Here is a 23,095-nt window from a genome sequence, read left to right on the forward strand (position 1 = left end):
CCAGCCTAATTTAAAATGTGCTCAGCAACCTTGCTGGAAACGATTGTTGTCAGCATATTATACAGCTATTCATCACCAAAGAAAGCAGCAGTTCATTGATTTGGCATTACAATATATACATGTGTTTCATATATATGTTTAGTAACATTTTTCATCCGTTAATCGTTAGCCAACACCATTGAATTGTGCAAACTCAGGGCAAACCAAATATTGAGGATTTCATACAATGTTAAAATGGGTTTATCAAATAGTATAGCCTTATGTGCCAGATTTACCAAACCGTCTTGGATGACCCATTAAGATAAATGAGCCATGAGGTGGCTTAACCTTTTCAAATCCTGGGGGCCCAGCGGCACTCCCCCTGGTATTTGTGGTCTGGTGATCGCTTAAGCAACAACCACATGACCGCCACCTACCCCGGCTAATCGAAACGGAAGTGATGGGGCATTCACTTTCATTTTGATCAGGCCAACTGCTCCATTGGAGAGGTTAGTGTGATCCGGTGTTCGAACCTCCGCCGCCGGCCGCTTCTATAATAAGGTAACTTTTAGGGGTTAGGGTAGTGGGTTAACTTTAGAGATTTTAGCGGTTAGGGCAGGGGGTTAACCTTAGGGGTTTTAGTGGTTAGGGTCAGGGCCGGCGCAATGGTTTCATGCTCCCTAGGCGAAACTTTAAATTTGCACCCCACTTGTATAAAATAATAAAGTAAACAGTGGCGTAGCTATCGGAGCTGCAGGGGGTGCGACCACACCCCAACGTGACGCAATATAAAAATAATAGGGCGCCAAAATACCAGACAAAAAAAAGAAAAATAGTTTTAAAAAAAGATAAGTAAATAAAAAATAATACAGTAGAATCCTGGTTATCTGACCTAAACGGGACCAATACCGTGTCGAATAACCAATAATGTTGGATAATACAGAAAGTATTATCCGACATTTGCACCCCCCTCTCACTTACCAGGCTTGGCGGCGGCACAGGAGTCAGGGAGCGGAGCGGCAGTAAAAGACGACGTCAGTGGAGAGACGATGTTGAGACAGCGGGTGGCTTGGCTGTGGCAGGCGAAGACATCCGATCGGAGCAGCAGCAGCAGTACAGGAGACGGCAGGGGAGTTACGCGCTGTAACACCGGAAGTTGACTGGCGTCTGACTTCCGGTGCCGGTGTTACAGCGCGTACCTCCCCTGATCAGTCATGAACACTCACATAAGCCCACGTGAGAATGGCCTGAGGATCCTTGGATGTTACTCTCGGGTTCTTTGTGACTTCCTGGATGATTTGCCGGTTTGTTCTTGGAGAGATTTTGGTAGAACGACCGCTCCTGGGTAGAGTGACTGTGGTCTTGAACTGTCTCCATTTGTGGAGCCCCAAATTCTTAGAAATGCTTTTGTAACCCTTTCTAGACTGATGAGCATCAATAACTGCTTTTCTCAGCTCCTCGGAGATCTATTTTGATCATGACTTGTTTCTACAGCTGTATGGTGAAGACCAAACTCACAACGTTTCTGATCTTTATGTAGGGTGGGGCTTCCCAAACTCACACCTGAAGATCTACCTAATTGTTTAAACATCTGATTATAATTCTCCACCTTTAATTTAGCTGATAAAACCAGGGTTTCACATACTTTTGCACATACCCTGATTCTTAATTACTCATTGTTTGTCTAATTCATACATCACTTTATTTCAAAAGACATGGAATTGGTTAATATAAACCCCATTGGATATTTAAGAAAAGTCTGGTTTTGACTCAAGAAGGTTATTATGGAAAAAGTATGGCGTTTCCATAATTATTATTGGGATTCACAAACTTTTTCTCGCCACTGTGTGTGTGTGTGTGTGTGTGTGTGTGTGTGTGTGTGTGTGTGTGTGTGTGTGTGTGTGTGTGTGTGTGTGTGTGTGTGTGTGTCTGATATACTAGTAGAGAAGATAATAAAAGCAGACACTGGTCAGTACCAATGTTATCTCTCTCTACTCCCCCCCCCCCCCCAAAAAAAAAATATATATATATATATATAAAGATATTATTATTATAGTTTTTTTTATAAATTACCAACATATTCTACAGCACGGTACAATGAAGGAACAGAATTATATAAATTACATAAACAGAATTACATACCAATAAGGACAAACAAACGCAAACAGATACAGAAGAAATGAGGACCCTGCCCGTGAGAGTTTACAGTCTACAAGGCTAACAAATGTAAAATGTCTGTTTGACCCTGTCTCTCTATGCCCCTCTGCCCCTCTCTTCTGCTCTGTGGCTTTCTATGTCTCACGCTCCCTTGTGTCTCCTCACTTCCACCCACCTTTCTCCTGTCTTCATGTTGTGTCACCTCCCATCCCACACCGCTTCCCAACTCTCCTCCTGCCTTTCTTGACTCTTTTTCCGCTATCTCGGAGGAGGATGTGTCACTGCTGATCTCCTCTTCTCCCTCTACCACTTGCCCTCTTGATCCCATTGCCTCCCATCTCCTAAAACCTCCTTCCCCTTCTATAATCCCTATGCTCACACAGATTTTTAACTGTTCCCTCTACTCTGGTACCTTTCCACCCTCCTTCAAGCATGCAACTGTTATACCATTACTCAAAAACAGCAAGCTTGACCCTACCTGTCCTTCTAACTATCGACCTGTCTCCCTCCGGCCTTTTGCCTCCAAACTCCTTGAACGTCTTGTATTCTCTCGATTGCTACACTTTCTCAACACCTATTCTTTTCTAGACCCTCTACAATCTGGCTTCCGCACTGCTCACTCTACTGAATCAGCCCTCACTAAAATAACTGACGACCTCCATGCTGCCAAAGACAGAGGTCATTACACTCTGCTCATATTACTCGACCTCTCTGCAGCATTTGACACCGTGGACCACCCTCTTTTCCTTCACATTCTCCATACTCTTGGTATTCGGAACAAAGCTCTATCCTGGATCTCCTCTTACCTCTCCCATCGTACTTTCAGTGTCTCTTTTGCTAACACCTCCTCCTCCTGTATTGATCTCTCTGTGGGGGTACCCCAGGGCTCTGTCCTGGGACCCCTTCTCTTTTCTGTTTACACACTCTCTAGATGACCTAATCACATCTTTTGGGTTTAAATATCACCTCTATGCTGACGACACACAAATTTACCTTTGAACCCCTGACCTTACACCTGCTATACAGACCAAAGTTTCTGAATGCCTCTCTGGAATATCATCCTGGATGGCCATCCGCCAACTGAAACTTAACATGGCAAAAACAGAGCTCCTTATACTTCCTCCCAAACCTGGCCCTACTACCTCCTTCCACATTACTGCTGGAAATACAATCATTCACCCAGTAGCCCAAGCACGCTGCCTAGGGGTCACACTCGATTCCTCTCTCTCATTCTCCTCTCAGATTCAAAACGTTTTTAAAACTTGTCGCTTTTTCCTCCGCAATATCACAAAGATACGCCCTTTCCTCTGTTACTCGACTGCTAAAACTCTGACTGAGGCCCTCATTCTCTCCCATCTCGATTACTGCAACCTCCTGCTGTCCGGCCTTCCTGCCTCTCACCTGTCTCCCCTACAAGTTATCCTAAACGCTGCTGCCAGAATCACTCTACTCTTTCCTAAATCTATCTCCACATCTCCCCCCCTGAAATCCCTCTCCTGGCTTCCGATCAAATCCCGTATCTTACACTCCATTCTCCTCCTCACTTTTAAAGCTTTACACTCTTCTGCCCCTCCTTACATCTCAGCCCTAATTTCTCGCTATGCACCATTCCGACTCTTGCGTTCTTCTCAAGGATGTCTTCTTTCTACCCCCTTTGTATCTAAAGCTCTCTCCCGCCTTAAACCTTTCTCACTTTCTGCCCCGCACCTCTGGAATGCCCTTCCCCTCAATACCCGACTAGCACCCTCTCTATCCACCTTTAAGACCCACCTTAAGACACATTTGCTTAAAGAAGCATATGAATAGCACTGGATAATCCTGGACACATGATACATAAAGCTTGGCCCCCTGCAGACTCACTTACCAGAACTCTGTCCTACTGTCTCTATATGTTTCCCTACCTACCAATTAGATTGTAAGCTCCTCGGAGCGGGGACTAGTCTTCCTTAATGTTACTTTTATGTCTGATGCACTTATTCCCATGACCTGTTATTTATATTATTTGTTATTTATATGATATGTATTACTACTGTGAAGCGCTATGTACATTTATGGCGCTATATAAATAAAGACATACAATACAATACCTTAGTCAGGGGAAAGGAGGGTGTGAGTGAGGAACTACAAGGGAGCGTGAGACAAAATGAGTGAGGTGTAACTTTATAGGGAGGGAAATGTAATTTGTCTGGTTCAATTTGGCTTGGGCATGCAGATGTCCAGGGTATTCACATTCGGGGTAAACCGAGCTAGCCAAGTTTTGGGGAGGGGTGGGCTCAGAGTTGTTGCGGCCAGAACCACTCACTCCTATTATACAATGAAAGTGCTCTGGTGGGATATATGTTTAAATACCACAGAGTTTTATTCCAATCATTCCGGTCCAAAGGTACCAAATAAATCAGCATCTGGGAGATAGAAATATTCAGTACAAAATTATAAAATATATCATTTGGGCAGGTGAAGTAACAAAGAAATCCAGGTATGACAAAGTCACTGCAAAATGTGCATTGAAAAAGTGAAATAAAAAAGACGTACAGCGAGAGGCTTCATTGGAGGGAAGGTCACTTGGTGATGAAAACTTATGCAATGTTTGTATTTCCCAATACACTTTATTTTTGTTTTCACTGGCTGGTTTGCCTGGGATACTTTGTTTTTTTTCTTATTGGTTAGCACCCACTGATATACCATTTTCTTCATTTTTTGGGGGTGTTCAGAATTGTATTGTATTGTATTGTATGTCTTTATTTATATAGCGCCATTAATGTACATAGCGCTTCACAGTAGTAATACATGTGGTAATCGAATAAATAACAGATAATATAAATAACAGATCATGGGAATAAGTGCTTTAGACAAACATAACATTAAGGAAGAGGAGTCCCTGCCCCGAGAAGCTTACAGTCTAATTGGTAGGTAGGGAGAACGTACAGAGACAGGAGGAGGGAGTTCTGGTAAGTGCGTCTGCAGGGGCCCAAGCTTATGTACTGCTGCGGCACAGTTTATTCGAGCATTTGCCCGTTCTGTGCCGCAGCAGTAGCCTGGCGCGCGCCCGAGAGTGACGGGCGCGCGCCGAAGCAGCGGAAGAGCGCCCTCCGATCGGGGCGCTCTCCCTACCGCTGCCGGGTCCGCCGGGTCCCCCGGAACCCCCTGCCGCTGTCCCGCGATCGCGGGACACCAGGGCTCCCTCGGGGAGCCCCTGGACGCGCGTGCAGGGGGCGCACGCTCCCGAAGACGCGTGACCGCGCGTCTATGACGCGCGGCACGCCGAGGGGCGGCCACTAGCAAGCCGGGAAATCTCCCGGCTTGCGGATCTGGCCGCAGTGTAATAAACTGTGTCGCCAGTGTATCGTGTGTTCAGAATGTTCACAGTGCTATTCGTATGCTTCTTTAAGCAAGTGTGTCTTAAGGTGGGTCTTAAAGGTGGATAGAGAGGGTGCTAGTCGGGTACTGAGGGGAAGGGCATTCCAGAGGTGTGGGGCAGTCAGTGAAAAAGGTTTAAGGCGGGAGAGGGCTTTAGATAAAAAATTGAATCCATATGTACTGCAAGTTTCACAATTATGCTCCACATTATACATCTCTTAACTATCACTACAGCTTATATATTTCCAAATACTTGGTTTCAGACAAAATTCTCCTTGCACATGCCAAGTTATCGCCTTCTTTTTCTCCCCTCTCTTCTCCCTCCCTCTTTCTTTTATCATTTTGCTTAATATACATTTTCTTTTGTTTTAAAACCTTTTGCGTTTAGTTTAACACATTGCAAAATAACGTTATTCTCCAATTCTCGCATTCTTGCCAATGAATATGTTAAATGCACATGTTTATTTAAAACAGCTTTGAGCCTAGGATAAATAGTCGCCGGCTGTTCAAACAAGATTCGGAAGTTGATCTAATCAGGATGTCTGAGAAAGCAAGTGACAATGCAAGTGAAAGCAAGGTTTTACACCGCTCCTGCCAACTGGTGTTACAACATACTCTATCTTTTCAAGAGAGATAGAAGGGGTCATGTTAAGAAGGTTCGTTAGGCGTACGGTAGACCTACAGAAAATGTAAAAAAAAAACATAATAGCCTTTTTTCATTTAATAAGAATTTCTTAAACTGATCTAGCAGATGTTATTGCACCCACACAAGGCTAACACTAAATTCATTGCTGCGTTCACATGTGCACCACTGACACAATGGTGATGCGGGCGGGCGTTAACACTTTTCTTGGGTGCCTTATGCTTTGTTAACCTGGGAAATAAAGTCTGCGACATCTGTATGTGTTGTTGCAAATATTTTAACTGGATGATATATTAGGATGCACAATTGCACACCTTAATTCGGAGGTACTGATTGCAGTGCCGCCGACAGGGGGGACAGGCAGGACAAACGTCCCGGGTCCGGGTGCTCTGGGGGGCCTGGCTGGCCTGGGCAGGAAGTTTGACCTAACTTCCTGCAACACCAGTAACTGGCTGGCCCATGTCACCCTTCAGTTGGACCTTCGACAGGGCCCCTCCTCAGCAGGTATGCCCACATGGACCTGGGCCCTCCTCTAAGATTCTCCTCTGTTCTGGCCCTCCCTTTCCCAGACCCCATACCTACTCCTCTCCCCTCCCCCAAGCCCTTACATACTCTCGCCCCCCCCCCCCCCCCCCCCCCGGGGACCGTACCTGCTCTCCCCCAGGCCCACACCTACTTTCACCCCCAGGCCCATACATATTCTCCAATCCCCAATACCCCTACTCTTTCCCTCCCCCCCAGGCCCATACCCCCAAGCCTATACCTACTCCCTCCTCCCCCCCTCCCACCCAGTTCACTACTTACTCTCTGCCCCCCAGGCCCATACTTACTCTGTGCTTACCCCCCCCCCCCCACCCCCCGGGCCCATATCTACTCCTACCAGGCCCATGCTATCCCTCCATTACTTCTTCCCCCCTTTAGATCCTCCCATCAGTAGCTTCTTCGCGCGCCCCCCATAGCTCCTTCCACCCCTTAGCTTCTCCCCAATGCCTCCTCTCCTCCATATCTTCTTTTCCCCCCCATACCTTCTCCCCCAATACCTTCTTCTCCCCTGACTGCATGTTCTGAAATTGTCCAAGCCTGCTAGATGAGCCTAGGTTACCTGTGCAATAAAGATCCAGACCGATCTTTCTTTATATTTCACTGTTTCACAATAAGTTTCCATCAGCCCAGCACAACACCTGGTGTAGATTACGATCACACAGGTCACCCAAAGTCATTTGGGATGTAGGAAAACACAGAGTCAAACATAGATATAACAGACAAACATAAAGCATACAACTTTTTTTTTTAAATTCCAGACCAAAGCTTTGTTTATTCTGCAACGTAAAGCACATATCTGTGTATTACCTGGTCTACCACTTATACTTCTCATTACTGAACGCATACTTACTTGTAGACGCACTTATCAGAACTCCCTCCTACTGTCTCTGTACGTTCTCCCTACCCACCAATTAGACTGTAAGCTCCTCGGAGCAGGGACTCCTCTTCCTCAATGTTACTTTTATGTCTGAAGCACTTATTCCCATGATCTGTTATTTATATTATCTGTTATTTATTTGATTACCCCATGTATTACTACTGTGAAGCGCTATGTACATTAATGGCGCTATATAAATAAAGACATACAATACAACTATGCAATGTGTACTAGTTTTGCCAAGTGTTGTGCAAATGGAGGAAGAATGCCATAAATATTACACTATTGCATCAATAAGCAAGCTCTGGGTAAAAGGCAGCGCGGAGAATATATCACTTCCCTTCAGATATAACACTGATTTTTTTTATTTATTTTTTTAAATCTAAGTCCTGCCGCAGCAATAGTATTTTCACAAACATAGGAAAAGTGAGATTGGGATCGACAAAGACTATACATTTTGAAGAGGTTGCAGGTTGTGGCTTGCTATCTGTCAGTGAAGAGTTAAAATAATAAGCCACGTAATTACCTGAGAGTTCATGGTTGCAGACATATGCAGAAACTGTTAAACTCGTGGTTTTGAACCCCTTTGTTAAATCAAACGCCCAAACTTTTTTTTTTTGCTGCATGCACATCAACAAATAAAGTGTTTTATTTTATTTTTTTTGTCTGTGAAATCGTAAGAAACTTGTTAATTTTGTGTCTTAAAAGTAATCAAGATCGATAGCCAAATTTATTCTAACTCAAATTTGGAGTAATTCCTCTTATAACAACCCCCTAAGCCGTACATTTAAGCATGTTAAAGCAGAAATTTCTACCAGACGCCTATATGAGTTTAACTCATATATTGTGAATATTTTGCCCTCTAAGCATGTCCTGCTCTTTTTTTATGTTAAAAGTCATACTTTTCTTAATCACTAGTTTCCTGGGTTGTCATGGTAACCGTTGAACTACACTACGCTCTTAGTAGAGCCCAATTTTAACCTTCCGGAAACTTCATATTTGAAATGTTTATCTCTGGAACAGGGCATAATATTTTACAAATAAAAAAAGTGTTGGAAAGAACAAAAAGAGATCTCTTAAAGTAAAAAAAAAAAGAAAATGCGAAAGAAATGGCAATTCATGGTGACTGCTTCTTTAAAAAGTAGCTGGATGCATTAGTGCTTAGAGAGACTTTCATACCGAATCTGTAGGCAATAATTTGACCGAAAAAAAATGTACATTTGAGGTGCTGGATGCAGAAGCCTTCTTACATGGACAGAAAATCTACATAATCTCGGCATAAGATTTATAAAAGTTCTGTAACCCCTACATTGCGATCCAACCAGAACCATGAGGCAGCAGTCTGGAACATTGACTTGCAAGTAAATACAGGCATACCCCGCATTAATGTACGCAATGGGACCGAAGCATGTATGTAAAGTGAAAATGTACTTAAAGTGAAGCAATACCTTTTTCCACTTATCGATTCATGTACTGTACTGCAATCATCATATACGTGCATAACTGATGTAAATAACGCATTTGTAACAGGCTCTATAGTCTCCCCGCTTGCGCTCAGCTTCGGTACAGGTAGGGAGCCGGTATTGCTGTTCAGGACGTGATGACAGGCGCATGCGTGAGCTGCAGTTTGCCTATTGGGCGATATGTTCTTACTCGCGAGTGTACTTAAAGTGAGTGTCCTTAAAGCGGGGTATGCCTGTATTGCTTTATTTTCTGCCTGCAGGACATACACGTGATAATTACCATGGGGAGAAAAGTCTTTCATCCTAGTGGCAGATTCCGCAGATTAGTGTCAAAAAGAGAGATTCAGGTTTTTTTCCCGCCATTGCTAAAAATCTCTGACGGATTCAGAACCCGAACCTACAAACTGAATCCGAATCCGTGAAATGGCATTATAAAGAGTGGAGGAGTATATAAATAGGGCGCAGCCTCAAGTTTAATACATGTATGTGTATTACCTCTCAGGACTTGGAACCAATCGCGGTATTTCCCTTGAGAAGGGATAGAGCAGGGATGCTGCTGCTGCTGCTGCTGGGGGGCTGGGCAGTTTTCTCCATCCTGATTGGCTGCTGCTGTGTAATGCAGCTAATCAGGAGGAAGTGGCAGGAGCCTGGGGGGTGGGACCAAAGAGCGGAGGAAAAGCACGGAGCAGAGAGAGGTGAGGCTGTATCCTGTGTGTATTTGTTCTGTTTTGTCCTGGTGTGTGTGTGTGTATTTGTACTTGTACTGGTGTGTGTGTGTGTCTTCTCTGTCTGTCTTGTGGCAAGGAGGGGGGGGGGATGAGAGGATGAAATGAGGGGGATGAGAGAGGATGAAGGGAGGGGGTAGGGGGATAAGGGGAGGTGGGTGAGAGGACAAGGGGAGGTGGGAGGGTGAGAGGACAAGGGGAGGTGGGAGGGTGAGCGGATAAGGGGAGGTGGGAGGGTGAGAGGTAGGGTTGCCAGATTTTGAAAATGAAAAACCGGGACACATAAAAATTATCAATACAACAAATTACATTATTTAAAAAAATGAATATTATGATATTTATCTAATAGTGTCACCATTGATGCTGTATTATTCATTCTACCTCTTCCCATTCTCTCTCTACCTTCTCCCCCATTCCCTCTATCCCTCCCCTCCCCCATTTTCTCTCACCTTCCCCCCATTTTCTCTCACCCCCACCAGTCTCTCTCCCTTCCCTCACCCCCAGTTTCACACCCTTCCTCCCCCCAATTCTCTCTCCCCATCCCCCCATTCTCTCCCCATCCCCCCGTTCTCTCTCTCTCTTCCTCCGCTCCTCCATTTTCTCTCTCTCAATCCCCTCCTCTATTCTCTCTCCCCTGTCCATTCTCGCTCCACCCTCCTCCATTCTCTCTACCCCCTTTCTCTCTCTGACCTGCACAGATACACAGCCACTGACCTGTGCAGACACTCACACAGCCACTGATCTGCACAGACAGACCTGCACAGCCACTGACCCAGACCCTGCACAGATCCTGCACAGACCCCGACCCTGCACAGACCTGACCCTGCACAGACACACACTGACCCTGCACAGACCCACACTGACACTGACCCTGCAGACACATACTGACCTCACACACTGACCCTGCACAGACACACACTGACCCTGCACTGACACTGACACACTGACCCTGCACTGAGACACTGACCTTCCACTGAGACACTGACCCTGTACTGAGACAGTGACACACTGACCCTGCACGGAGACACTGACCCTGTACTGAGAAACGGAGACACTGACCCTGTACTGAGTTACTGACACACTCACCCTGTACTGATACACTGACATACTGACCCTGTACTGAGACACTGAGCCTGCACTGACACACTGACGCTGCACCGAGACACTGACACACTGACACACTGACCCTGCACTGAGACACTGAGCCTGCACTGACACACTGACCCTGCACTGACACACTGACCCTGCACTGACACACTGACCCTGCACTGAGACACTGACCCTGCACTGAGACACTGACCCTGCACTGAGACACTGACCCTGCACGGAGACACTGACCCTGCACTGAGACACTGACCCTGCACTGAGACACTGACCCTGCACTGAGACACTGACCCTGCACTGAGACACTGACCCTGCACTGAGACACTGACCCTGCACTGAGACACTGACCCTGCACTGAGACACTGACCCTGCACTGAGACACTGACCCTGCACTGAGACACTGACCCTGCACTGAGACACTGACCCTGCACTGAGACACTGACCCTGCACTGAGACACTGACCCTGCACTGAGACACTGACACACTGACCCTGCACCGAGACACTGACACACTGACCCTGCACCGAGACACTGACACACTGACCCTGTACTGATACACTGACATACTGACCCTGCACTGAGACACTGACACACTGACCCTGTACTGAGACACTGACACACTGACCCTGTACTGAGACACTGACACACTGACCCTGCACTGAGACACTGACCCTGCACTGAGACACTGACCCTGCACTTAGACACTGACCCTGCACTGAGACACTGACCCTGCACTGAGACACTGACACACTGACCCTGCACTGAGGCACTGACCCTGCACTGAGGCACTGACCCTGCACTGAGGCACTGACCCTGCACTGAGGCACTGACCCTGCACTGAGGCACTGACCCTGCACTGAGGCACTGACCCTGCACTGAGACACTGACCCTGCACTGAGACACTGACCCTGCACTGAGACACGGACCCTGCACTGAGACACGGACCCTGCACTGAGACACGGACCCTGCACTGAGACACCGACCCTGCACTGAGACACTGACCCTGCACTGAGACACTGACCCTGCACTGAGACACTGACCCTGCACTGAGACACTGACCCTGCACTGAGACACTGACCCTGCACTGAGACACTGACCCTGCACTGAGACACTGACCCTGCACCGAGACACTGACACACTGACACTGACACACTGACCCTGTACTGATACACTGACATACTGACCCTGCACTGAGACACTGACCCTGCACCGAGACACTGACACACTGACCCTGCACCGAGACACTGACACACTGACCCTGCACCGAGACACTGACACACAGGACCCTGCACTGAGACACTGACCCTGCACTGAGACACTGACACACAGGACCCTGCACTGAGACACTGACCCTGCACTGAGACACTGCCCGTGCACTGAGACACTGACCCTGCCCTGAGACACTGACACTGACCCTGCACTGAGACACTGACACTGCCCGTGCACTGAGACACTGACCCTGCCCTGAGACACTGACACTGACCCTGCACTGAGACACTGACACTGACCCTGCACTGAGACACTGACCCTGCACTGAGACACTGACCCTGCACTGAGACACTGACCCTGCACTGAGACACTGACACTGACCCTGCACTGAGACACTGACCCTGCACTGAGACACTGACCCTGCACTGAGACACTGACCCTGCACTGAGACACTGACCCTGCACTGAGACACTGACCCTGCACTGAGACACTGACCCTGCACTGAGACACTGACCCTGCTCTGAGACACTGGGACACTGACCCTGCACTGAGACACTGACCCTGCACTGAGACACTGACCCTGCACTGATACACTGACCCTGCACTGAGACACTGACCCTGCACTGAGACACTGACCCTGCACTGAGACACTGACCCTGCACTGAGACACTGACCCTGCAATGAGACACTGACCCTGCAATGAGACACTGACCCTGCACTGAGACACTGACCCTGCACTGAGACACTGACCCTGCACTGAGACACTGACCCTGCACTGAGACACTGACCCTGCACTGAGACACTGACCCTGCACTGAGACACTGACCCTGCACTGAGACACTGACCCTGCACTGAGACACTGACCCTGCACTGAGACACTGACCCTGCACTGAGACACTGACCCTGCACTGAGACACTGACCCTGCACTGAGATACTGACCCTATACTGAGACAATCACACTGACCCTGTACTGAGACACTGACCCTGTACTGAGACACTGACCCTGCACTGAGACACTGACACCTTCTCTGAGGAGCAGATGCAGGGGCGGGGGGGGTGTCCTACCTTTCACTGTGGAGCTTGGTTGGAGGTGGGGGAAGCCATCTTGGTTGGTGGGGGGGGAAGCCACCTCACTTCCGGTTCGCATTGCTGAGGCTCCGCTGTCACTAACCCCGCCCCCATCCTGTGCAGCAGTAGACCGGCCTCTGCTCTCCTCCTGCAGTCTTGCTCTCTGCTGCCCCCACCTTCTCTGGTCAAAGCCGGGACAGCCACAAAGAACCGGGACGTATTAAAGTATGTCAGGCAGCCGGGACAGACCTTAAAAAAACGGGACTGTCCCGGCTAAACCGGGACATCTGGTCACCCAAGTGAGAGGATAAGGGGAGGTGAGAGGATAAGGGGAGAGAGGATGAGGAGGGGTGCAGTATTGCTCACCATGGGCCTGTATGACTGCAGGTCAGTTATTTGTAAATGAGGAGATACCTCCAAAGATCCCCACGGTAGTATCCCCTGCCAGGGAAACAAAATGGAGTTTTAAATCTAATGTGGCACGCAGGCCAATAAGACAACATCTGTCACAGCTTCCTGTTGGCCCACGTGCCGCGGGACATTTAAAAATCAGGAGGTACTGGCAGCACCTCTGGAGGTAAGCATCTCGGGAGGCAGGGGGGCCATGGAGTTAAAATTAACAAGTTACAGCTCCGGAGACCCCCTGCTTCATAACAATAATAAAAAAAAGGAATATAGGATGGAATACTGCTTTAAGTATGTAAGAAATGCATAAAACCAGATACGAGCCACATTGAGCAACTAGCCTGCCCATTTTGCTATCTGTTATGAAACCTCTGACCCAATTCTATCCTTTCCTTTCTTTCATATGAAGTATAGCATTGTATTAATCCTAAACAGGTGCGACGTCTGTTACTGTATTAGCATGAAGTACTAGGGTATTCTGTACATCAACTACAGAACAACTGTGATTTTTTTTTTTAATTATTATAAATCGCAAGTGTTTTTGTGTCATTATATATTGTTTAATGTTTTGGCTCTAAAACTAAACGAAAACTTTGTAATTGTAGTTTATTCAGAGTGATACGTTTTTCTTTTGCATTGTCCATTCTTGACTACTATAAGGTTGCGGTCCCAGTGTGTTCTGTAGCACGGGCGCCAGCCGGGGGGGCTGCGCGGCGCGTGCACAGCGCTTCACCGCAGATCGCGGTCCTGGGAGAGAGGGAGAATTTGCGCCGGGAGGGGGCGTGGCCATGACCTCACACGGCTGGTTCGCCCTCATTGGCTGAACCGCCGGCGGGGGCGTAGCCACGCCTCCGTCGCAAGTTCCACATACAAAAAATTGTATGTGAGAAAACTTGCAGTACAGCGTGGCTGCTAAATGCGCGCCGATGCATGTACTTGGCCCGGATAGATTGCCGAGGTGGTCCGCAGCCTAACGTTCTGCTTTATGTTCTATTCTGCTGTGCTGTATTTTATTATTTTCTGATTGTGGCCCTTGCCACCGTGTATACATTGTCACTGCTGCAAAGGAAATAACGTTCATTAACGGCCCCTTCTTTTCACAGAGCACTTCCCATATTGACCCAATATTTCCCTATTCAAAGGGAGGCTCTGACAAATCACGCACCCCCTCTGCTGGCAAACATGGGCATCTATACAGACGTGCATGACTTTAATAAAGCACAGGGACGCATGCTCATTGCAGAAGTTTTTTTATTTAACTTTTTTTATTTCATGCAAGTCATTTTATTTCTATACAGACACAGGAGAGGCACATATTTGCTCAAATCTGGGTATTTTCTTTGCCTCGGGGGGGGGGGGGGGGGGGCACTGACTATAAATATCCTTTACATGCCCAGAAACAGTCAAACGTATTTTAGGACTTGTTTACTTTTTTCAGATCTGAATAGGATATTAAAGACAATACTAAGCATAAAATAGTATAAGAAAATGCAAGTACTTTACAATATTGATTTTTTATTTTTTTACATATACAGTAAATAGGTTACATTTACTTGATCAATAATACTACGTATTAATAGTTATGTGCCACAGAAGAACCTCTGATATTTTTTAGTGGAGATAACAATATCACATAAAAACCTAATGCTTTATCATTGGTGCATATTGCTCTTAGTGGAGTATTATTTAGGCTGTGATAGAAAGAGAGCAGCTCAGTGATTACAGGCACTGACTCTGCAAACAATGACACAGAGTGTGAAGCAGGGGAACCTGGTTCAATTCCAGGTGTCGGCTCCTTGTGACATTGTGCACATTACATTCTCTCCCTGTGCCTCAGGCCCCAAAACATAGATTGTAAGCTCTATGGGGGCAGGGACCTGTATCTGTAAAACTCCTATGTGCTGCGTACCGCGCACTATACTGTAATTGTGAAGCACTTTGAGTCCCATTGGGAGAAAAGCGTTATAGAAAATAAAGTTATTATTATTGTGTCAATCAGGGCACTATCTCACAGAAATTCCTATTCAAGTCGTTCCCGTGTTATTGTGCCCCGATTGACACTACCTCAGTTTAATTAATAACTTTCTAATTGTTTATTTGTCCCAACTTTGTAAAGTTTGTTTTGTTATTGTTTTTGTGTGGATGATCTAATTCCTTGTTTGTTTGTTTTTTGTAGGATGCCTTCGTGGAGCTGTATGGCAGCAGTGCCCGACCTCCGTTCGACCCCTCCTGGCTATCCATCAAGACGATATTAAGCCTTGCCGTAGTTGGAGCTTGTATCACCTTAGGTGCATATCTGGGACACAAGTGAACATCCTCCAGACTTTACAATAGATGTGTTCGCATCATGAAGACGGGGACAGTTTGATGTGACTAATGGACCAGTTGTTAAATCAGCTATAACTGCCAAAGGAGGTTTCCTTCTTCTTTTTATTTGAAATAAGTTCTATTTATTAAAGTTCTTTGCATTTCAAGCTCAGCCTCACCATCCCGACACCCTGCGCTGCAAACTTCTACTTTTCACATAAATCGAGTTAGAGTGTATTTTCAATGGGCTTTCTCAAGGAAAATCATTTGCATTAACATTCTTTTATTAACATTAAATCTGTCTATAGGGGACCTTGAGTTATGTTTAATGTTTAAACTTGGCGACAAATTAACTTGGTTCGATCTCCACTGAAGTTTGTTTGTGGACAAGTTCCAGTTGGATTTACAGTTGAACATGCACTGGACAAAGGCCTAAGGTCTAAATTAGTCTTGAAGACCCAAGATGACATACTGTAAAGTGTCAATGCAAGTACACCAGTGATACGTGTCCCAGTACACACACGTTTGCAGCGGGTAGACTACAGTATATACAGTAAATCTTTTACCATTAACAATAATATGAGGAACTAACAGTCAAGATGTTTTCATTCACATAACCTTTAACTCGCCCCAAACAGCAGTTGCTAAAACATACAAGAAAATCAATAAAATGCGCAACAAATCTAAAAAAAATATGTATGTCCTGCAGCTGAGGTCTGTTGTCTCACCCAAAGAGAAAAAGCAAAGTTCAGGAAGAAGAAAGACCTATAGCGCAAAGGAGACAAGAATACACAACATAGTGTAATCTGTATTGACAGGATAATCCCCACTTCAATGAATAAGCTCACAGGAGGGTATTTCTTTATAGCGTATAGTTGGAAATCCAATAGGTCACATGGATTGGCTGCTGGGCTCCTCTCTTTATCTTGATTAGTAGTTACCACTCGATATGGAAAGGGAGATAGCAAAGGGCAGACATAGTATAATGCCGTCTATTAAACAATATGTTAATAACAAGCGATGCACAGCACACTCACACATTGGTAGATAAAAAAGTGCGGTTTAGAGTACACCCGACACTGGCAAAAGTGACTTGGTCTCCTCGGCATTCACCGGTACTCCGGGTCCCGAAAACCTGTGCGTCCTCTGGTGTAGCATCTCATCTTGTTGACCAGTTAGATCTCCTGGACTCTCTCTCCGCATCACTTCTGCATCACCTGGTGGGAGATGTCATCTCACGAGACTTGGGAAATTGTCAGCTGGGCTTCCTGCGTATGATCATACGCAGGAGAGAGTCCAGCTGACCATTTCCCAAAATGACACAGAAGTGCCTGGGCTTTATAGCGACAGCGAACGAGGGAGAGAACAGACCGCCACGACCGGAGAGAGTCCAGTTGATCCAACCCTCTCGCGAGATGAGATCCTACACCAGAGGACGCCGAGGTTTTCGGGACCCGGGGTACCGGTGAATGCCGAGGAGGCCAAGTCACTGTTGCCAGAGTCGGGTGTACTCTAATCCACGCTATTTTATCCACCAATGTTTGAGTGTGCTGTGCATCGCTTGTTATTAACATATTGTTTAATAGACGGCATTATACTATGTCTGCCCTTTGCTATCTCCCTTTCCAGATCGAGTGGTAACTACTAATCACGATAAAGAGAGGAGCCCAGCAGCCAATCCATGTGACCTGTTGGATTTCCAACTATACGCCATAAAGAAATACCCTCCTGTGAGCTTATTCATTGAAGTGGGGATTATCCCTGTCAATACAGATCACACTATGTTGTGTATTTCTGTCTCTTTTGCGCTATAGATCCTTCTTCCTGATAGTTTCTAAAACATACATTTTAGGCCAGGTTAAATTCTTCATCGTTAAAATGTCTTCACCTTTTGTTCTCCTTTGCTTAATACCATGTAGAAGAATACAAGGACAAGGCTCACTTTTTTTGACTTGTATTGTGGCGGCTCATAGAACAGGATGAAGGTAAACGATAGCTGCCCTGTTTGTGGTGGTAAAAAAAAAATACCTTTTTTGTTTGTATTCAGAGCTGGGAGATATATACAGATGTAGGCAACTTTGTTGCACCCGCTTAATATATTAACGTTGTAAAAAGGGCAGTGCGTCAACATTTTTGTTTCAGTAGTGCCGGGTAAAATCTTGTTTTAAATGATGCGCTGGCTTTGACGCCGAGTGTCACTTTAATGGATGCCGTAATGTTGGCTACATCTGTACTATGAATAACGCCTGGTTCATTTTCATGGTGTGGTAAATTTCTTTCAGTCCTGTCCCAGTACCAGAACTTAAAGAAGTATTTCCCTCCATAAATTATTTTATTTTCGTGCACCTGAACCAGGGGGCTCTTGTTGCTCCCCTACGGTCCCCTCAGCTCCAGGGACACCCTGCTCCCCGAGGCGCAGTTTGTTTGTTTTTGCAGTTTCTGTGAGAAATCTGCATACACGGTTGCAGGGGTCATCAATAGAAAGCCATGAAGATGTTGCAGCTTCCTAACGACCCTGCAGCCATTTTGTGTAATCCGGGCAAGTATTCTTGCCTCGTGGACAACATGTGCCATCATTTGGAAACTGGGGGGCCCCCTGGTTGTCAAGGAGATCACAAACTGGTTCGTTGGTTTAAAAAAAAAAAAAAAAAAAAAAAACCAGCAGCATGGATTGCTGCTTTAAAGCGTGATATTTGAGCGTAATTATTTTCATTTTATTTTTTTAAGAAAAGAAAAAGCAAAAAAAATATATATATATTTTCTATAGTATGAGTCCACTATAGCTTTGCTCCCTTTTTTCGCATGCATAGGTTTTAATGATTATGTCCTAAAGTTGTTTTTTTTTTTTTTTTTTTTTTCTTGTGGAAACGCTATCTCTAGCAGCTATTTTTTTTTTTTTACTATATTCCAGGTAAAGATCTGGGAGGTAATTACAAGACAGCAGCTGTCTTTTGCTAATTTTGCTTCATAGATAACTCTTTGACTATGTACGGTGGATGAAGTGAAACCAACATCTATCTTTAGCCATACAAGGTAAAAGTTTGGACACTGCTACAAGTTTCCACGTTACACTTGCTTTTTCTGTGCTATTATGAAACACAAATAAGAAAAGAGAACTGTGATGGAGCTTATGTGCACGCTATCTCTAGAATACATTGTATTCACACCATGTTGTGTCCAGGTTACTAGCATATACTGCACCAGGGCTGGAATGCTAATCCATCGACACAGAGAACAATGCTGAGGTCCTCATCACACTGACCCAGTGACAGTAATGAAGAGAGCCCTATATCTATACGTAGAATACAGACCATAATTAGCATGTACTAATGTTGTGATGGTGTCGGCAATTAAAATGTAGCAAGCTAGAAATGTAATAGACCTTCTTTTAGCTCTGGTATTGCCTCCGTAGAAGAAAAGCTGCTTTTTTTTACAATTGTGCATCTCATTTATGTTGCATTTTAGTTGTACCATGTACCCATTGAGCATATTGCATTTGTATTTTAATATTGTTTGTAATGTTTTTGTTTCTGCATTTGAAAGAACATGTGGGTGCGCTCATAAAGTTTGGAAAAGAAATGTAAATGTTGCTTTTAAGGTTAAGAGCATTGTGTTTTGCTTTTAATTGATTGTTAGGAGGAAATAATCCAGAGGTATCATTTTGATTGTAGCCTTCTACTATTCTGACATTTTGGGGTCCGAATATGTACCTGCAATGTAATCACAAACCATTGCATTGCGTATCTCTGTATTGCCAACACCTCTGGTAGAAAAAGATGTTAAAGTGCAATGCCACCCATTTTAAATATTGCTTTTTATTATAGCATTCGGGCCAGGGGTCCTCCAGAGCCGACCCGTGCTATTTTTATCCCTGGCCATCCCCCGGTACCAGAGATACTTTCCGGTTTTAGTTGCTGGTGTTTTCTAATGGACATTTAAAGATGGTGCTTACCCAATAGGAAGCCGCAACGTCGTTCCGCAGAGGGTGTTGTTGTTGGATCCTATTGGCGCTTTTGGCAGCCATTTTTAGTTCCCAAAAGAGAGCTCAATCGAAACTTGGTGACTGTGGGGTCCCTGGAGCTAAAAAAAAAATAATTTAAAAAAGGATAGTGGAGCAGCTACTGAGGACCACATGGTTTGAATATTTTCAAAACAGTAGATCTTAAAAACAGAGTGGGGAGGATTGCTGCTTTAAAGCAGCAGCGCCACATACTCGGTCAGTTTGAGAGACATGACTGCGTTGGTAGCACTGGAGATCCGAGGTAGTTTAACTCCAGCTACTTCCCACAGGTTGGAGGCAGAGGCTACGCGGTACAGCAGGACGCATTGTAACAGGAGTCTTATTCCCGCGGGACAATGTGAAATAAAGTTACCATCCAGGTTACATATCTACAAGTACAACGTACGCTTTAAGTTGCACGTGAACATCCGTACAGTAAAGCACTGTGGGAGTAACCAGCATTCTCCCCCATGACCTGACTGCATCCCTTATGCTGCAGCACACATTGGCTCTATAGGTTACAGTAACAGAGTTTTAACGGTCTCTTAATTGGCTGGTCCTTGACTTATGATGTAGCCCATTTTATGACATGCTGCAAGGACTGGCATCTTGGCGGCTTGCTCACATCAGTAACAGATAACTTAAACAATTATTTATCCTTGAATGATTTCAATCTAAAAGTATTCTTTATTTTGTTACATTTTTTTATATAGCAGAAGATTTGTATGCTGTGCTGCTAAATTACCAAGATAATTTGACTTTATTTTGATGTATGTTCTTCGGGGACAACTGAGGAAAGCTGCTTATATTGATTAATATGAAGTACATAACTTAGTAGTAGCTCATTCATGGGGACCATCTTGTTCAGGAATAACCTTGGTCATTATCTCACCAATAACAGCCATACAGGGAAGATGCCAAAATGACTCTAAAATATATATATATATATTGACATTTCTCCTGTGTGGCAAACCCTATATATGGGGCAAATGTTTAACCAATAATTGAATACTAGTGGGGTAACATTACATGGCCATTAATACCATGTGAGAGATCAAATGGGAATCTTTAACTTGGGGGAGGTGGGCATGAGCAAATCTTGTATTTTTACTATTGTAAACCATGTAAGAACAGTGAAAAACCAGTCCACAATTCCAAGTACTGTATGCAGGAAGATGGGCTCCTCTGGCAGTGAAAGGTTTAACATTGGAGTGATGATTCCAGTTGCAATGTGCATTTTATAGCAATGCCCTCTACAGCCAATACGGAGCCCAAGAATTTCTGCGAACGTGTTCTGATCACACCCTCGGCATCCTCACGCAGATTCCTAATATGAGATAATGATTTCCAGGTGAACTGTTCCACCTGCACAAGCGATGATAACCTTGCAGTCTCGGTCTCTCATGCATGGGCCGTATACTTATTTAAACACAGTATAGATTGATATTTTTCGCATTGGTCTCCAGGGCTTTATGACATATTTGTATATGATAATATTATCTCAATGTAGTGGATGCAAAATGAGAGGCTTCTTGTATGTGCCCTAATTTTGTTAATGGCACGTCTATAAAATTACTCCACTGGTTTTCATAGTTATGATCTGGAAAACAGAGTCGTCAACATGTTTAATGTATTATTTTGTCTGTAATTCTTTATGGTGATGTTTTTTTTGTTTCAGATTTATACTTTGCTTGCTGTCCTCTAACATTCTGCTCTTCTCAGCACATTGACTACCTGCTTCTTACAGATTTCATTTAGTAAAAGATCCTATTGACATTTATAACTGACAAAGGTAGTTGGGTCACTGCACTCTTAAGCGTTGAATTTCCGACAGGTTATTGACTTTTCCGACTCTTGCCAACCTTACCATCTGCTTATCACACATTTGTCAAAGCGTTGCCTGACTCAGGAGGTAGCTTGACCGGTAATGTATCCTTACTAATTACCAATTTATTTCTGGAATGGAAAGAGGATTATACCCAAATCAAAGTGGAAAAAAAAAAACACCAAACTGGACTGATTATAATATCTAAAAAAAAAAAAAATGTTTTATCTATTCATATGAAACATCTACAATGACAAAACATGTCATTGTGTCGAGGAGTTTTTGAGCTGTTTAAGACTCTGGGCCATATTTACTAAACCGTGGAAAGCAATGGGGCACTATGCAAACTCGTCATTCACTTAGCCCTCTGTGTCCTTTTTAGAAAAACTTGAAAGTAAATAATGTAATCGGATCTTCATTACTGTATGTATATATATCAAGGTATATGGATACAGTATATGCTCTGGTGTGTCAGAAATACAGCACATATCTTTCAGTGCCAGCATCCTGTTTTACTTCTATGTTGTGCATGTCTTATCATAACAATCGTGTCTCATTCACAAGCAAATACAACCACCTGTTCAGGTGATTTGTTTCCTGGTTCTGCACATGTTTGTTTTTTTACCTGTGTAACAGATTGATACGTCATATCTTTTAATGTCCCCAGTACATAACTAAAATCATTTTTTCATTTGAAATCGATCAATAGGATTGAATGATATGTCTGCCTTCACTTTCTCTTTTTGTGGAGGCAGCTTTAATATATTGTACCCTCTTCTAACATTTATGTGATACAATCACTGGCAGTGTGTTCAAATGAGACACACTTCCTTTTAGATGAAACATCTCATTTCTTTACGGATATGACGGTTACAGTCATTTGCTATTAGCATAACATTAATAATAATGCAAGTTCAACTTCGGGGCAGGTCCGTCCACCGATAATGCAACTCATTCACAAATAACCCACGCAGCTTTTAAAGTCAGTGCCTTTAAAAGGTTTTTGTGCCTTACGTTAGCAGTCTTAAAGAAATGTATATTCTTATCAAACTTTGCAGGGTAAAGAATATACAGGTTAATGTGTACACCAGATCGTTCAGGAGTAAGTTTTATTGTATCGGCTAATAGAGATGTGCAATGCTTTCACCCAAATTCACTACAATGCGAAATTGTTGGTGAATCGGTCAGAGCTGGGTCACAGCAGAGCTAAAATTCGGCAAGCAATTTCAATTAAGCTGCATGCTAACTCTCATCCAGAATCGGAAATAGGGCTTCTGTAGCGAGGAGCGACTCTTTTAGTAGGACCCACTGACTTATATACTGTGCATCTCCAATGACCCCTTTACAGTATACAACTCCTCTCCCACAATAGCCCTATTTCAGGGTCTGGGGGAGAGTTGGCTTCACTAAATGGAATTAAAATGGTTGGCGAA

The 23,095-nt window shown here is 44.6% G+C and overlaps 1 protein-coding gene across 3 annotated transcripts in view; it reads left to right on the forward strand.

Annotated features, from left to right (window-relative positions):
• BCL2 (BCL2 apoptosis regulator) overlaps window positions 1-16,664 on the forward strand; it is a 114,675-nt gene extending 98,011 nt beyond the window's left edge. For all 3 annotated transcript variants that reach the window (XM_075585848.1, XM_075585849.1, XM_075585847.1), the window contains one exon: window positions 15,707-16,664. In XM_075585848.1, the coding sequence (XP_075441963.1) occupies window positions 15,707-15,841 (135 nt within the window). In that variant the 3' untranslated portion in view covers window positions 15,842-16,664. The remainder of the gene's footprint in view (window positions 1-15,706) is intronic.
• Window positions 16,665-23,095: the final 6,431 nt, after the last annotated feature.

The sequence above is a fragment of the Ascaphus truei genome, chromosome 2 (genome assembly GCF_040206685.1).
Source record: "Ascaphus truei isolate aAscTru1 chromosome 2, aAscTru1.hap1, whole genome shotgun sequence".
Lineage (NCBI taxonomy): Eukaryota > Metazoa > Chordata > Amphibia > Anura > Ascaphidae > Ascaphus > Ascaphus truei.